This window comes from Cebidichthys violaceus, unplaced genomic scaffold (assembly GCF_023349555.1).
Source record: "Cebidichthys violaceus isolate CVI_PGR_0920_01 unplaced genomic scaffold, fCebVio1.0.p SCAF_6, whole genome shotgun sequence".
Lineage (NCBI taxonomy): Eukaryota > Metazoa > Chordata > Actinopteri > Perciformes > Stichaeidae > Cebidichthys > Cebidichthys violaceus.
The window spans coordinates 6287378-6303012 of NW_027176816.1; the positions used below are offsets into that span (position 1 = coordinate 6287378).

Genomic DNA, 15635 nt, shown 5'->3' on the forward strand with positions numbered 1-15635 from the left:
GAGTCATATGTAACTGAACTGTAGTAACTCTTTGGTTGACAAAATACATTTTACCGTTTCTCTTCCTGATGTTTCTTCCTTTTTTTTCCTGTTAAAAGTTTTTTTATGTTTGTTTTCCCCTCTGAATCGATGGTAGAGAGTAAACCCTTTGAGTTGAATTTGTGATTTTTGGCTGTAGAAATAAAATTGACTCAACAGAAATTTTCCAGGCCTTGATGAAATCGGAGTACCTCACACTGATACAAAACTGCTCAGCAGCACTTCCTGTATATTTTTAAGGAAATCTCTTGAGTAATAAAGCTCCCACATAACATTATTGCTCCTATCTATACTGTAAGGCTTGTCACAGAAAGATATTTTATTATCCAGGTGTTTGAAAAATCATGGCTCAAGTTTATAGAGATTCAATGTGCTTTTAATACAATTTAAAAAAGTTTGCTTGAAAAAAAACTTGCATATTCTAATGGCCACATTTATTTCCCGGAATGGATTTAAGCTTTATTGTCAGATTTGTGAGATTGGAGGACAGTGTCTTTTAAGCTTCACTCATCGACTAGTTCACCCTGGCAATGTGTTTCCTCTCATATATTATTTACACAAAGCATCTGTCAAAGCAAATGATACGAAACCACAACCTCAAACTGGTGTTAAGGGACCTAAATTAATCTGGTGTAAATTATATGCATCTGGATACAGTGCTTGACATCAATGCATGCTTTCAACCAAATGTGAAATTTATTTGTAAAAATACACAACTAAGCTTTTGAGGCCTGTTTTGAGAAGATGTGGCCAGTGAGCTGACACGCTTGTGTCATGTTGGACTGTCTTGTGTCCTGTCAACCCGCTGCAGAAGGACTTCTTCTGTTTTCTCAACAATTAAGATGAACCTGCACGTCATCGTGCAACATCTCTACATCTAAACTTGACATCCAGCTGTTTAAGCTTTTCTTCATTTATTGTAATTTTGTTTGCCTTTGTAATTTTTCAAGCCTGTTGTATATTGCTCATCATGCCTGTGTGTGTAATCATAATACATTTGACAAGACTCAAAGCAGAAAAAAAAATCTTAATTTATGAATGTTCCTGGATTTACTTTTAAGAGAAATTGAAGTCTACCTTGGCTTGCATTGGTCATGTTCCTCCACATTACTAGTAACTACTCCGATCATATCGATGTGGTCAGGCTATGAATTTTGTTTAAATGGCCAGAAAATGTGTTGCACTTTTATGTATCTGTCAGTGTTTGCAGAGCTCCTTTCTTGAGCTATTGACATGTTTAAATAAAAATAAAAAAAATCAGTAGATCCTTAACATAGCCAGTGAGGTGGGGGTGGGGGCAGGCTCTTGGCTTTGTCTGCCTGTTGAGTGGGGCCATCAGATAACAGCCAGGACAATGGTGCTCCATTCTGAGGGCTCTCTTAAAATGAGCAGGAAGTGGCGGTGAGTGCCGAGCGCAGGCTTCTGGTGGACTCCCTGGGGTCCGCTCAGCCCTGACGGAGCACGCCACTGCTAAATGGCTGGAGACCATGAGAGGAAATGAGAAGCTAGTGGCCACCCAGCTGGTGCCACGGGGGCCCTCTGATGCTGAATAAGTATGGATGGGTGCAAGGTTAAGGTGATGGAGAGGAAAATGAAGAATAGGCATAATGAATTGGCTGATCTCATTGGTGTACAAGGCATTGCACTTTGCAATAAAATCTGAGTAGCATCTGTGTTCACTGTCATCAATGATGGTATGACCTGGGCCATTTTTTGTTGTTGTATTATGACGTGAGGCTCACGTCATATGTTGGGATCATGTGGCTAACAATAAGATGCATAATGAATTCAAATAATCCGTCTTTCAACTATTTTTCTGGTCACCTAAGATTTAAGAGAACACTACATGTTCTACCTTGGCTTTTACTGTTTGAATTTTCTGCATGTAACACTGGCTTAAGATAAGAGGTGATGTAGGAGGAAAAAGAAGGTTTCTCAGGGGATAAAAAATAAAGAACTACTGCTTAACAATGCATCCACAATTTATTTATCCACTGGTTCTTAGTTCTAGCACAATGTAACAATACAAAACCCTTCTTTCTTGCACGGTGGGGCAGGAAGGTATAGTCTGGCAGTGGCCGCCAGTATACAGTTCTGGGTCCACGTCTCCCTGCCCTCCACCCTGCTGCTTTCAGCCTGGTACGTGCTGTAGAGGGTGTCTGGTGATACAGCCAAGGACGTGCGGTCAGGGGAGGCAGGTGAGGCGGAGTCTCCCCTGTCGCCATGAAAAGTAAAAAGCAAATAATGATAAAATATAAATTAATATTCCTCTACTGATCTGTGCTATAAATGTAATTTCTGTATGATTCCAAGCATTTCAAGCATTTTTACAAACAAAATCGCTGAATCAGCGCATGTCCTGTTCAAACAGAGAGGAGACAGTGAGGTGAGACAGTGAGGAGCTGTGCCTCACCTCAGATTGTGAATCCCTCATTAACTGGGTTGAGTGCGTGTCTTTTGCTTTCTCATTGTTTGTCACCACTGTAATATTTGTAGACACTTTTATTATGTGTCCTTTAATTCCATAGAATAGGTACTGTGTTTCATGAGCTCTGCCTCACCTGCCTCCCCTGACCGCACGTTCCTGTGCAGGTCTTCATAATCAATGTGCACTGGCCCCGTGGGTGAGATACTTTTATTTAGTATTTAACTTAAGCAAAGTATCTTCCTCACAGGAAATTAAAAGCGCTGGCTCCTATTTAGTGGGGGAATACAAACAATGTATGTTGCAGTGTGGAACTGCTTTTTTGCCAATGTAACCTGTAACCCCACAACATCCTGTAATGTTATTCGCCAATGATATGCTCCTCTTCTGAAACTCTGATCTCTGCACATCTTCCAGCAGCATGCAGCTGAATGCCTCTGCTTAAGAATAGCAAACTGTCAAGGGTTACAAGAAGCGACATGTGTGTCTTCATCAAAGTCAAAATGGACAAAGGGCAAACACATATAGTGTTAGAACGTTTGTGGAATTCTCATTGGATAATTGGTTGAACAGGCTTTCAAATCTATTGGATAGTGGATTTGAGGGTGGGAAGTTGACAATGGCAACTCCCACTTTTGGAGTGTCCAGTTACCCAATCAAAGTTGTACACCTGTTCTAGATTGACTATATATGTGTTTGCCTTTTATCTTTGTCCCTTTTGACTCTAACGAAGACACACTAAAACGTTGCTATATCTGCACAATTCAACAAATCAGTCTGCACAAGTCCCTTCGTTTCCCTTATGAGATATGCTCCTTTGTCTTTGTAGTAACTCCATGTTAGTGTTACTGCTGTAGGGAGTAAACTCTTTAGCTGGGCATGCTAACATTTGAAACTCACATTTGAGCAGATAACCCCCCTGTATTATGCAGGCACAGACCTTGAGGATAACTGTGTTGGTGCACACAAATTCAAACTACTAAAAGTTGTTGAGTCAACATTTTTGGGCGATGAGCACAATATACCTCGCCTGAACTCTGTGAGGTGAACCTGGCTGCACCGTTGATTCTCAAGGACCTACTCCATCAGAGTCTCACGCACAAGACAAAATACTGGAGTCACTACAGTGGATCAAAATCCCATTCCCTTCAACCCACATCACTGTGGCGGATATCACAGTCTGAATATTTGGTTCTGTGTGCATCTTTTACAGTTTATCACAATTTCTCGAAACAGGGCATTCTTGTTTTAAACTCTACACAAAAAACAAACAAACATGTACACAAAAAACTAATTTATATACTATTTTATGCGTACATATATTCTTTGGGGGTGTACATTCACCAGTTATGAAGAATTTACAGTAGGGTTTTGCCCAAGAGCTTTGAATGACAACACATGGAACTGCTGATTCTTCGTCGCGTTCTCTACAGCTGAAAGTGAATCTAGTGTTGACAGAAGTTATGGTGAAGCAGACAATGCAGCAGCCGGTCTTACAATGTGGTTCAAGGTTGTGTCGCCGTTGTGTACTTGAGCTGCACAATGCTTTGGCATGGGCTAGGAAGTGACATATCCCATAACCCAGGCGCTCTGTGGGTCAAAACAGCTCCCCTACATGGTTAAGTAAATCTAATTGTTATTCTGGAAGTGAGTGGAAAAACTGTGGTGCAAAACTGTTTTATTCAAAGAATAACATATCTCTGCATTGACGGAGAGTGGAGATTGTAAGAGTGTAATTCAGCAAGAGGGACAGCAATACCACAGATGAGACTAAACACAAGCAAGCGCTTTAGTTTTTTGTGTGGCACAGACAGGGGACAGACAGGACATAGACTTTCAGCAAGAAAAAAAAAGGTTGGATGAGAATCCAGGTCTCACCTTTTGTTCTCTTCAGATGATGGAAGGGCTGAAGTTGACCTTTTAAATTGTCTCATGGATGCAGAAAAGAGATTGTGCACTCCCATTACCAGCAGCACACAAAATAGTTTCTGTTCATAAGCCACCCTCCGCTTAATCAGATGGAAATGGCAAGACAATCACGTGCTTAAATCCAGGTTGAAATCCATGACATCCTGAAGTCATTATCTTTGTTACCTTAATGAGAACATAAAACGTAATTGTGGAGGATGCTTCGTGAGTGCGTCTGGACACAGTTCCTTGGGGAGCCTGTGGATGTAGGCGGGTGCTGCCTTACCCGCCCAGAAGATGCATGACCCAGATGTTTGATGACTGGACATGACTGGTGTAGGTGTGGTGGAGGTCAGGAGACGTTCTTTAAGAGTTTAATTAGCAACTCACACCCAAACCTACTGGACGCATAGAAAAATAAAACTGTGTTAAAAGAGAAGGTACGAATGAAACACTGAAAGCCTTCACGCTTTACAAGCAAGATGTAGAAGAATCTTAAATGTGAACAAGTGAGGAAAAGTCTTAACAGATTTAACAGACTTTGACAAAAAGTAATAAGATGTTAGTGTGTTGCCCTGGGAAATCTTAACCCCAAAAAATTGCTCCTGTAGCTGTGCCTACAGTGTGATTTCTGAATTGTAAGCTTTGCTTTGGATAAAAGCGACTGCTAAATGACTGTAATAAAACAATGCAATATTTGTTTGATTATTGTATTGCCTGAATAATAGAGCTTCCATAAAATATCCACTTTTAAACATACATCAAAGGACCGTTAGACAAATTCCTGGGTTGTGCTCGGCTCTTAACCCTTGCAGAAACTTTGTATGAGTGACAAATAACAACACATTCATGAGCTGGCAGGAAGAATTCTTCAGAGAGACATGATTCTTGAAGTGAAACAATGTAAATACCTGGACAACACGAGGAGAAGCACTAATAGATGGAGAGGAGAAGCAAACGGAAAGGGATGGGAGAGGTAGGGAGACAGGGACACAAGGAGCGATTTGGCTGCCAGCGGTCTGCTTCATAGAAAAGGTCATTTCCAAAGTAGCATGCCATGGGGGGTCGGGACAAGCGTCCCATAAAGCAGATAAAGAACAATAGCAGGAACTATAGTCTGGAGCCTCTCCCTGGACCAGAATAATAGAAAGAGCCTGTAAGATCAAGACACACAGGAAATATTTTTATGATATGATTAATGCTAATGTAACAAGCAGAATTGTATCATGAGGTATGCCAGACATAATTACACGCCTCACAACACTCAATGAGTGCTTTTGATGAGTCGAGAATAATTCCTTGTTTTCCGGGAAAAGGCTGCACTATAAGGAATATCAAAATTGTTGCAAATGAAAAGAGACATACTACAGAGTAACAGAAAATTATTAAAAATCAATTAATATCACACATGTAAAAACTTGAAGTGATCTTGTGTGACTTCACAAATAATATATGCACTTTTTTTTGGTCAAATATGACCATATCACTAGACACATTTTGTGTACACAGAGGTGTTGATACCCTGTTTGTTGTTAATGTTGTTAATTGTTGTTAATTGAACGCACATTGGATCGCAAAAGTGGCACAAGTGTATGCTGTACTTTGTGGCACTGTGTGCCACTCAGGTATTCCCATTTTCATTGTTTAAATTTATAAAGAGCCGTCTGTGTTATGATGGAGCAGAAGGGTTTCGTCTAGTTTGGGGTTAACACTCCATATCCTTTTCTATTCAACGCATTGTTCCTTTTACCACTGATAAATATCTTGTTTAAACAGCCTGCAGACACACCATGCCGTCTGTATGTTCATAAATCCTCTGGAGCTGATCAACACAATGGCCCACATTCCTGGCATTTAAAGGAAGTCCCTTATATCACTGCATCTCCTCTCCACCAGAGACACAGACATTCTAGGAATATGACACTGGAACAAAAACAACTTTCCATGCGTGTGTGTTTATTTCATTTAGTTTAAGATATTAGTGAGACAGGGACACATCACACTTTAAGGGGTGTACATCCAGTACTTTGCCTTTTGTAACACATCGCCGGACTTCTCACCTACACCCTGTTTGACTCCAGTTACATCTTTAGCAATGTTTTCTCTAACATGGAATAACAGCATTTTCCTTCAACATTAGCCATTGTTTTCCTTTTTTAAATTTAGAATAAATATTGGTCATTCGAAAGAAATGGAGACATTTATCAGGGTTAAATCATTTGACCTGACTCTAGCCTTGTCGCTGTCTGTGGGATTACCAAACACCCCCTGCTTATTATGGCTTCTTCTGGGCTGATGAGGTGTGAAAGTAAAAATGACTTCATATCCATTAGATTAAAATGAATGAGAGCTAATGATGATTTTTTACATTAAGAATGAGTCAGAGATTTGTTGCAGTGATGAACTCAGCAGCTCTACACAGCGTTTCATCTCCTTTTTAGCTTGTCTTCTTCGATGCAAATATATTTTTTGCTTCGGTCTTACCACGGTCACCCATCTCCAGCAGGAACTTATGACCTTTGTTTTTGTCAAAAAGAAACTGAAAGTACGCTACCTGCCCAGGTCCAAACGACATGTCAGACAAAGTGAGCATCTAGCTCGTAAATAAAGTGCTCGGTCAAACTGGCACACCGATAGCAGCACACTCTGCACACAACAGGGGAGAGAGGCGTAGTGCTGTGGACACATTAGTGTCAAGGCATGACAGCAGCGATATGGATATAAATGATGATTGAGAAGGATTATTTTAGTTTATGCATTGTTTTTTTTAGAAAATGCTGCTTATTGTACTTTTCTTCTTTTTTTGGTTGATATAATGTTGGGTTAACAAACCTGTGTACAGAAAGGTATTATGGGTAGCCATGCACACCATCAAAATCTAAATCTGCACTTCAAGCAAGTTGATCGGTTGATTTAGCTCCTGTCGGTACGAGCATCGCAGCTTTTGTACTACTATATTGTAATTTCATCAGTATAGTGAATACCTACTCTGATTTGTGAAACATTGATCGTAATTGTTTGGTACTTGTAAATACACTGTATGCTTGTGTTCATGTTACCACGCTGGATAATTGATAACATTTTCTCCTCAAATAACAACAAGGTAAAAACAGCACTACAAATGCAATGCGCGATGCTTTGTCATCTTTTGAACGGCTTTAAACTTTCCGCCCTTCAAGCCAAGGTCAGGGCCCATTCAAGCTCAAATCCTTGGGTGTTGTCCTTTGCCAAAAAAAAACCCAACACGGTTGCACTGCCTGCACTTCCTCACGTAGCCCCATGAGATGGGAGAGGTTCACTCACAGCACCCAACACTGAGCTTTTCCTTTTGTTTTATATCCACCAGTCTGACTGAACCTCTCTTACGGTTGTGATTTCCTTTTCAAGAAGTAAAGTTATATTTTTCATATGATAGTTAGAAGTTATATTTTGGCATCAATATGTTATCGCCTGTAGACACACATATCCTGTTTTTATCTTGTATTTATCCAAAGCTCCCTTGTATTCACTCCTGTCTGACAAAGAACAACATCTCACTCATCACACACAATCTCTGATCAGAGTCAATGTGTGGTTTGATCCTTGAAGCAGGCTGCCATGTGTGATTGAGTTTCACAGGGGTCTCATGGGTGCCAGACCCCTTTTCCTTGTGGCTACACGGTTTAAACGCCCACCCATTACAGACATCCATCCTTCTCGGAAATGAACTCCTCGCTAACAGATAAGGTTTGAGGTTACACCTCAGCTCCACCAACAATAAGACTTTGATCTAGTTGGGCGTTTCACAGTGGTATACATTGTATGACTTAATTGTGCCTCCTCTGAGTTTGTACCTCCCGTGTAGCTCTCTGGAGGACATCAAGAAGGACATATTGTGTATAGTGCAAAGAATAGTGTGTGTGTGTGTGTGTGTGTGTGTGTGTGTGTGTGTGTGTGTGTGTGTGTGTGTTTGGAGGGAGGGGTTGTGAGTGAAGGAAAAGCTGTTGAAAAAAATCTTCTAGCAGTAGGACCCAGAGGATTTTTCTAGGAAAAAAAAGTAGACCAGCACACCTTTATGATATCTGAGGCATGACAAAGATGTGGAAAAAAAGTTCTTCAACGCCAACAAAAAAGGGTTGAGCTTTGAGCCATGTCATTGGCTAAGAAGAGTCTGACAGGAAAATGCCATGGCTCTTGAGATCAGCGCGGAGTCTGCTATAAATGTATTGCAACAGACCTTCACTGACTCTGCAGCAGGGTGAACTATCATTGCTCATCTTTACAGAGACAATATGAGCGCTTCTGTGGCCGTGTGCAGGAATATTTACACCGAGGACCGCTTTAAACAGGCCTACGGCTCCGATGATAACACAAGTGGAAGTTTACGGCTCCGGGAAAAGCTCGCCGAGAGGTGCAGGTGTTCAAGGCGAGCCTGCCTTCACCTGTTGAAGGAGAGAGTGCCCATTTTTAACTGGCTGCCAAGATACAGACCAAAGAAATGGATGTTAGGAGATACTATAGGGGGACTGACAGTTGGTATTCTTCACATTCCACAAGGTGAGTTATGTATCCTCATGATATAAGGCTTGTTTTGTCTTACATTACTTCAGTATTTTATATTATTATAACAAGTAAATAATTTCATTTAGAATCAACTGAGCCAAGATTTTATTATAATGATTATACCTTAACAATAATATCATACAAAAATGATGATGACGATAGTAACCATAATAATAATAATGATGAGAACAAAACACCGTTGTTATTATTATTATGATTATATTCATATTGATAATTATCCAAAGAATTTGAGCAAATATTGCACGGTTAGAATACATCAACAACAACCATAAGGCTAAACTGTCAAAATTGACATGGTCACAGGGTAAATACTACACACGGCCTATATTTGTTGTAGGGTCAGTCACTTCTATTATTTTTTTTGTACTCAGTTAACTTTACATACTTCAGCCATATAAACCTATATAAGTACAGATTTTACATTCTGAACATAAATTAGAAAAAAATGTGTTTACTGCTAAACTGTGTTTTTGAATTTCCTTCTCTAAACAGGCATGGCCTTCGCGTTACTCACATCCGTAGCACCGATCTTTGGCCTTTACACCTCTTTCTTCCCTGTGGTTCTCTATATGTTTTTTGGCACAGGTCGCCATGTGTCCACAGGTAAGACTTGTGCCCACATATCATCTAATGTATATTCTAGATGAGCTTCATTAATCAACAGGGTTACATTATCTAATGCTTGCACCCAGAACGCAATGCTTTCCACTGTTACTGAGATGCTATGTCTGTTCTCAGGTACTTTTGCTGTGGTGAGTCTGATGACTGGTTCTGTGGTGGAGCAGCTGGTTCCCACTCCTCTGGAGATGAACTCAAGTTCGCCTGAAGCGGCCGACTTTGAGGCCCAGAGGATTGGAGTTGCGTCAGCTGTAGCGCTCCTCTCAGGAATTATCATGGTAAGACGGATGCACAACCTCTATGGATTTAACACAAAATGAAAAAACAATGGAACTGTGACGGCAGACCTGTCTTTTATGAAGACTTGATTCCCCAACACAGCTCATAATTATGTGTTAATCTCTTGTGCCCCAGCTCTGTATGTTTGGTCTTCAGCTGGGCTTCCTCTCCACCTATCTGTCAGAGCCAATTGTTAAGGCTTTCACCAGTGCTGCTGCCTTCCATGTTACTGTCTCACAGCTGCAAAGCATGCTGGGGCTGCGGCTCCCTCGCCACACTGGGACTTTCTCCCTCTTCAAGGTAGGCAGCGTTTCTCGATGAAATCTCGATGGTCTAATCTACCATGTTGTTATTTGGGAGTTTTGTGCTTTCTGCTCACAGCTCACCTACTCTTGTGTTCAGACTTTAGCGTCAGTGATAGAGAACCTGCCTCACACCAACATGGCTGAGCTGCTGATCTCCTTGGCATGTTTGGCTGTTCTAGTGCCAGTTAAGGAGATCAACATGCGTTACAGACAGCAACTTCGTACGCCTATCCCTGTGGAGATCCTCACGGTTAGTCAACTGTATTTATGAATGTGCAGGGTACATTTGCTATTTAAAATATAATCAACAGGTTATAAGTAATGGTTTTATACTTCATTCTTCAGGTGATTATTGCTACAGGTGTGGCCTATGCCTCCTCGCTGGACTCGACTTACGACATTGAGATAGTTGGTCACATCCCAGCTGGGTAATCTTTTTGGTTTTGAAAAAAAGAACAGGCCTGAACACTGAGCTTCGTAGCTTTTAAGAGTTTGACTTTTAATTATCCTCTCCTCAGATTCCCAAAGCCACAGATGCCTACCTTGAGCACTTTCCCTGACATTGCTGGCGACACCATAGCAATAACATTTGTCGGTTATGCTGTGTCGGTCTCTCTGGCAATGATCTATGCCGATAAACATGGATATTCCATACATCCCAACCAGGTAAAGTGTGAAAATTTCCCAGCTGCTTGTTGACATGTTAGACTTTCACCAATCTGTTAACTTTGTTTGTATGGAACCTGTGCTTTATTTCAGGAGCTCCTGGCTCACGGTATCTCCAACACGGTGTCTTCTTTTTTCACATGCTTCCCCAGCTCAGCCACTCTTGCTACCACTAATATACTCGAGAGTGCTGGAGGATACACACAGGTAGTGTACATGATATCCAGTAAGTTCTGTGTGTCACATTCTGTGTGTCACACATCTGTGTGTAGGCTTTTTGTATTAAAAAAGGTGCAATACACACTATAAACAGAAGGGTCACACCAAGGAAACAAAATGAAAACACTTCACTCTCAAATAGTTTGAAAGGTCCTTTTTAAGTTACTGATGCAAAAATGGCTTGTATCTTTAATCATGATCAACAGAGAAATACAAAATGTTGGTTTTCAATCTATAAACTCTGTACTTTTATGTATTTGAATGTACCTTCAAGTTATGCTGCCAAAGATGTACAGATTGGGGTTTTATGAGTTCTAATCCACTTGAATGCAGTTGAAATGAGTAGAGTGAATTTACATCCAACTGTTTTAGGAGTTGAGCTTCCCTATTGTGGGATGCAGAAAATACTCCAAACAAGGAGCAACGCTGCTGGGATTTCCAGTAAGGGATGTGTGTGTTGTGTGTGTGTTCCTGCAGCTCTCTGGCTTGTTCACAAGTCTGGTTGTTCTGATTGTCCTGCTTCTGATTGGACCGCTGTTCTACTTCCTACCAAAGGTGTGTTTAATATGTGTGTATCTGTCTGTACAAAAATTTGAGAAAAGAGAGGGAAAGTTTACTCGTCTCATCCTTTATCTCTCTCCCCCCAGGCAGTGTTGGCATGTATCAACGTCACCAGCCTCAGGCAGATGTTCCTCCAGTTCCAGGACTTACCTGATCTGTGGAGAATCAGCAAGATTGACTTTGTAAGGCAATAGATTAATACAACAATATAAGTATTCTGCAAAATGGTCTCCATGCATGAGAATAAAGCACAACAGACTGAAAGAAAGATGATTAATCAGCTCCCTATATTTACCATTAGGTCAACAACTGACCCATAAAACAAAGCTAATTGGTTTCATCAGTATCTGCTCAGGCTGTGGTCATTTTATAAAGCATTCAGAAATTCCTTAATTCACCTCATCTGGACTCAAATATGATGTGCCTTTAGCAACATATTGCCTTTTTAATTTGGAATTTAAATGGAAGACAACCACTTACAACTGGACTTCATTCTTGTGATTATTTGTAACACAAGTGTTTACTGGTAATTTTAGCTGGAGCTGAGTGAGGTCACACAGGTTTTTATAGTCTGAATCAGCAGTTTAGCTGCCTGCTGATCAATTAATGACGCGTGCATCTTAAAATGATAATGGTTATGTCACAGGTACAAGGTTATTTGAAACACTCGTCCAACCAAAGAGAATCAGTTATCAACCAGGCCATGCTATCATGTGCTAGTAGAACACAAGTTGCACACACTGATTGCTTGGCTGGAATATTATTTTCACTGACTTTCCTCCATTGTTAATAGTTGTATCCTGACATGACAATACGTTATTTTGGCTTGTGTAGATGGTTTGGGTGGTAACCTGGCTCTCTGTAGTGGTCCTCAACGTGGATCTTGGCCTAGCTATCGGAGTAGTTTTCTCTATGATGACCGTCATCTGCCGCACACAAAGGTATATTTTCCATTTCCTCTGCACAAATACTATGATGCAATCCAGCTAGTGCTCTTGCCAATAACTCTATTGTATGAAACATCATGGATATCTGAGACATTGACATGAACTGAGAAGATCACACTTATCTGTGACCAGAACAGTAGGTTTTATAGGAATTAGAAAGCTCCAGAAACTACCAAAGCGAAACAACCAAATTATAATTGACAAGGACATTGAGAGTATTATATGTATCGGAGGACTGAACTAATATTCATCACAGAGAAGTAGAGGATCACTTTATACTTGTCAAGCTATGTAGATCACAAGTTATAATGTGGTCAACTAAAGTTGATGACTGTTGGTTCCAACAGGGCTGGTTGTTCAGTGCTTGGTCGGGCCAGCAACACAGAAATTTACAGACCTCTGGAGAAGCACAGCAAGGTGAGAGGATGCTCTTACTGTTAACCATTATTATTAAACTTACATTTTTTTGTACTTGAAATTGTAGTTTCTGATTCCAACAAGTGACAATCATAATCTCAGAGACGATGCAGCCCATCCAAGAATAAAGTTGTGACGATCCTGTTTTCCTTTCAGTGCTATGAGATACCTGGAGTGAAGATCCTGACTTACAACGGGCCTATTTACTACGGCAACCGTAGCTTCTTCAGGGAGGAAATGAGCAGGCTGCTGGGCCTGACGCCAGAGAAGATCCGCAGCTGGGAGAAAGCCAGAAAGGCCCTGGAGAAAATGGAGAGAGAGGCTACTGTCAGCACTGTGGTACAACTACTAGAATTACTAAATGCTGCATTATAAAAATTATGAAGTTCACACTGAAAAATTTGATTTCAGTGTCTTATTGTTTTTTTCTCCCTCCATTGTTGTTTAGGAGAGAGGAATTGCAAACACATCATTTTCATCAGAAAACGAGTTCTTTAAATCTGGTAAATAATGAGCGTGGGCAATACAAAAACTAAAAACTATAGATTCTAAATACGGATATCTACAATAGTTCGTTGGTCATTACAAATTACATTTTTTTTAGATTGCTCTATTTACATTTTTGGTAGACATGTGCTGCAGATCATTTCAAGCTTTCCTTTGATTACCTTTTTTCTTTTCTGTAGAACAATCTAAGAGTGATGTTCAGGCAGTGCTAATCGATTGCAGCAGTGTGACATTTGTTGATGTTGCTGGAGCAAGACTCTTTACACAGGTTAGTCTGCTAATGCAAGACATTATGCTTCAAACTTCACTGCATGGGGTTCTCTCCATTTCTTTGTGCATTGTGTCAACATGATTGATTGCTTTTGGCTTTTTGCAGATGTGTACTGAATGCCACAAAGTTGGAGTTCATGTATATTTGGCAAACTGCAATGGTAAGGCCTGTATCTACGTGATTGCTTTCCTAATGGCATTCTATGTTTATAGTTTAGTGAATGCTTATCAATGATTTCTATCCCCTTAGAGAGCGTCTTAAAGATCCTAACATCAAGTGGTCTAATGACCTACATGAACCCTCAGCATATTTTTGTTACTGTTCATGATGCAGTGATGTACATTCAACAGCAGAAGGTAAGCTAGAAAGGAGACATTTTCACAAATATTCAAAGGACTTTCATTTCTAATTGCTTAGATTGTCCTAAGCAACTTCTGTCGTCTGATGTAGGAAAAACATACAGAGAACACCACGACTGTCTGGGTATGAACCAGGAGGACAGTGACGAGCCATGCTCCCATCAACCAAGTGTCTTGGACTAAGGAGACAGAAGAGGGCAAATGGGTCTTATACATTTTGTTCTTTAAGCAGAGACTATGTTTCTCTGCTGTATAGCAGTGCTCCACTATATACCAGTGTTTCAAAGAAACAGTAGCCTGTTGTAGCACATCATGAATTACAATAATTATTACATTACAGTGTTACCAGTTTTCTCACAAATATTGGACTCTCTTCTGGTACACTTTAATCTGATTTTAGTACACGGTCACAAATTCAGAGGGTTTTAAATAAGATCAGGCAGAAAAAACAGACATTTCTCCTGTATCTGTATATTTAGTGTAAAAAAGAAAGAAAATGCAAATAAGCAATTTTGTCCTATGACTATAAAACTGTATATGACAGATGTTCTTTCTTTTATTGTTGTATATGCTGGAATATAAACATAATGGTATTTATTTCGTTTCTGTATGTTGTTTGCAATACGGATTGAATATAAAGTGCACTGAGTAGTTTGTTAAATACTTTATGTATTTATATGTTTTAAAAATATGTGCTTGAATATGCAACTATGTAAAGTAAATTCCAACTCATACGGCCTTAAAATGTTCTCTCTTTGAACTCCAGAGAGACTGCACAAAATATTTTCTGAAATTACTTTTGTATTTGTCAGCAACTGTGCCATCCAGTGGCCGTTTTGACCATAAATGTATATCAAAAAACAACTTCTTGGTGATTCATAATGAAACATTAAATTGAGTCAGGTTTCTACATCAATACTTGGTTTACCATGATTATTAAGTGTGAATACATTTTGGGGGAAAACACAGTGTGGAATGTGAAGCACGCCACTCTGTCATATTTTGAAGAGAGAAGAAGAGCAGTCTTTGTATTTGGTGAGCTACCTTAGACCGGTGTGTCTGCACTGAGATATAAGGAAAAATGAAAAATGCATTATTCAAATGTCACAAAGACAAAGGATTTCATTTTTACCAAGGGGAAAGTAGGACCACAGGTCATTAGTTTTGCTGAATTCTGGTTTATTTAACATGCATCAGGCAAGCTACACTGGTGTCATTTCATGTATATTTTCTTTTAAACTTAAAATCACATTACATGTAACCAGCCTGTCTACCACTTTCTACAGAAAGAAAGATGTTCATATTATAAACCAAGTCTGACAAAACCTTCTGAAAGATGTGCAAGATATGTGTTACCAGTAGCTGTAAATGCCATTGCATTGATTGGAAGTGGTGTCTTAGCTCACAGCCATGTTGTCCTCTGCTGTCCAACAGCTAAAGGTTTTCCCCCACTGCTACTCATGATAATCCTGTTACTTTGACCTGATAAAACTATATGCAGTGTGAGTTCAAAACCAGGATGAAAAAGGGGAAAAAAAACTAATTATTTCC

The 15635-nt window shown here is 40.0% G+C and overlaps 1 protein-coding gene across 1 annotated transcript; it reads left to right on the plus strand.

Annotated features, from left to right (window-relative positions):
* The first annotated feature begins 8532 nt into the window (after nt 1-8532).
* Nucleotides 8533-15000, plus strand: slc26a10 (solute carrier family 26 member 10). The gene is made up of 18 exons (XM_068733073.1): nt 8533-8908; nt 9428-9538; nt 9674-9831; nt 9968-10132; nt 10235-10387; nt 10483-10565; nt 10656-10803; nt 10897-11010; nt 11500-11577; nt 11670-11765; nt 12418-12524; nt 12878-12947; nt 13104-13286; nt 13396-13450; nt 13634-13722; nt 13831-13885; nt 13975-14081; nt 14176-15000. Exons 1-18 carry the CDS (start codon nt 8644-8646, stop codon nt 14212-14214), a joined length of 2076 nt encoding a protein of 691 aa, XP_068589174.1. The 5' UTR covers nt 8533-8643; the 3' UTR covers nt 14215-15000.
* The last annotated feature ends 635 nt before the right edge of the window (nt 15001-15635 follow it).